General features: G+C 53.3%; 1 protein-coding gene across 1 annotated transcript in view; it reads left to right on the forward strand.

Moving 5' to 3' along the window:
- Nucleotides 1–1,551, forward strand: part of PRKCA (protein kinase C alpha) — a 521,371-nt gene that overhangs the window by 468,053 nt on the left and 51,767 nt on the right. The window contains exon 10 of the mRNA XM_007959900.1: nucleotides 4–41. Coding sequence (XP_007958091.1) covers nucleotides 4–41 — 38 coding nt within the window. The remainder of the gene's footprint in view (nucleotides 1–3; nucleotides 42–1,551) is intronic.

The following is a 1,551-nucleotide window of genomic DNA, read 5'->3' on the forward strand; positions in this document are numbered from 1 at the left end:
CACATTCAGCAAGTCGGAAAATTCAAGGAGCCACAAGCAGTGTGAGTATTCTGTTTTAAAGTCTCTTAGTTGCAGCGACACGGGACTCCCCTCTGGGAGCTCCTGCCCAGAGGGGCTGTGGCCAACAGCACCTGCCTAGGGCAGAGTCCCTGGGAGAATCCAGCTACCTCTGCCGTCAGGAGATATTGCCTGAGGAGTGCTTGCCTCTCCTTCCTGTGCATGAGCGAGCCAGGTGGACACGCCATCCCAGTCCCTTCCTGTGAGTGAGAGATCCAGCTGGACGCCTTGTCACCCAGTCCCCTCTTGTTTGATTCAGTCACTCACTTATGGGACACAAGTCTCTTGCACTGCTTACGCTGTGCTGAGCACTGGGGGTGCAGAAGGAATGCGGTGCCCCCTGTCCTCGTGGAGCTCACACTCTAACATGGGCATGAAGCAGCGTCTGATAATCGTGACATGCTGCTCTAACTGCAGAGGTGTGCACAGGACACCATGGAAACACCCAGGAAGTGGAGGGGTGGAGAATAAGGCAAGAACAGCCTCAGAAGCCCCAGCCCAGGATAAGGGAGGGCTGTAGAAAGGCATGGAGGCAGGTCCAGACGGAGACCTACAGCTTAGTGTGCACAGGGGATTATGGGATACGGGGGAGTTAGGCAGGGGCCCTGAGTCAAGAGCCGATACAGGCCTGGCTGAGGAGGGGAGAGGCTGGAAGGGGCTTCAGTGGGGCTGGGCCATCGCACTAACGTTTCCAAGAGCCCGCTGGCCAAGTGGGGAAGGAAGGATTGGAGGGGAGAGTGTAGGGGCTGGTGCAGGGGGGCTGATGAGGACCCCTACAGGGGAGAGGTGATGGAGTTGTAATTAGGGTTTGGCCTTGGGGCTAAAGAGCAGTAAATGTCTTTAGGATCATTCTGGGTGAAGAAAAACAAAATCTGGTGACTGGGGAGGGGGTGGTGTGGAGGTGAGACAAGGGAACTTCCTCAGATGATGTCCCGTTTAGGTTTGGGGGTGGGACATCCACCAAGGAGGTGGTCGTTGGAGGAGAATCCTGAGTTCAGGCTGGACCTTTGCACTGGGATGCACCCCAGATGCCAGGAGACAGCACAGGAGAGGCATCGGCCCCAGGGAAAATGAGGAATTCATCCATTAAAGCGGGGAACTTTGGTACCTGACAAATTGCCCGTCATTTCAGGGGCCAGGAAGTCAAGGAAACTTAGTTGAAGCAAGTGTAAACAAAGAGCTCTCATTCCCTAATGAGGGTACGTGGCCATCACGGGCCTGGGTTAATCAAGTTAGCTCTGTAATAGGATTGTGGCCATGTTCAGTTTATAAGATGAATCCGAAGGGCTTTGGGCCCCTGGGGGATTGTCTGCCTAGGGAAGAGTAACTGAAGACAAACGAGGAAATGCTTTGGTACCAAGCCTAAGAAATTTAAAGGGGGATTTCCCTGTTTTCATTTTTACTTGGTAGTGTCGTAAAATGTCTGCCCTTATCCCTTCCCTTATGTTGTTAGTTATGAAGCATTAACGTGCTCAGATTCGAAGGTAAAGCTTG

The sequence above is a fragment of the Orycteropus afer genome, unplaced genomic scaffold (genome assembly GCF_000298275.1).
Source record: "Orycteropus afer afer isolate SDZICR_OR568_19922 unplaced genomic scaffold, OryAfe1.0 scaffold00018, whole genome shotgun sequence".
NCBI lineage: Eukaryota > Metazoa > Chordata > Mammalia > Tubulidentata > Orycteropodidae > Orycteropus > Orycteropus afer.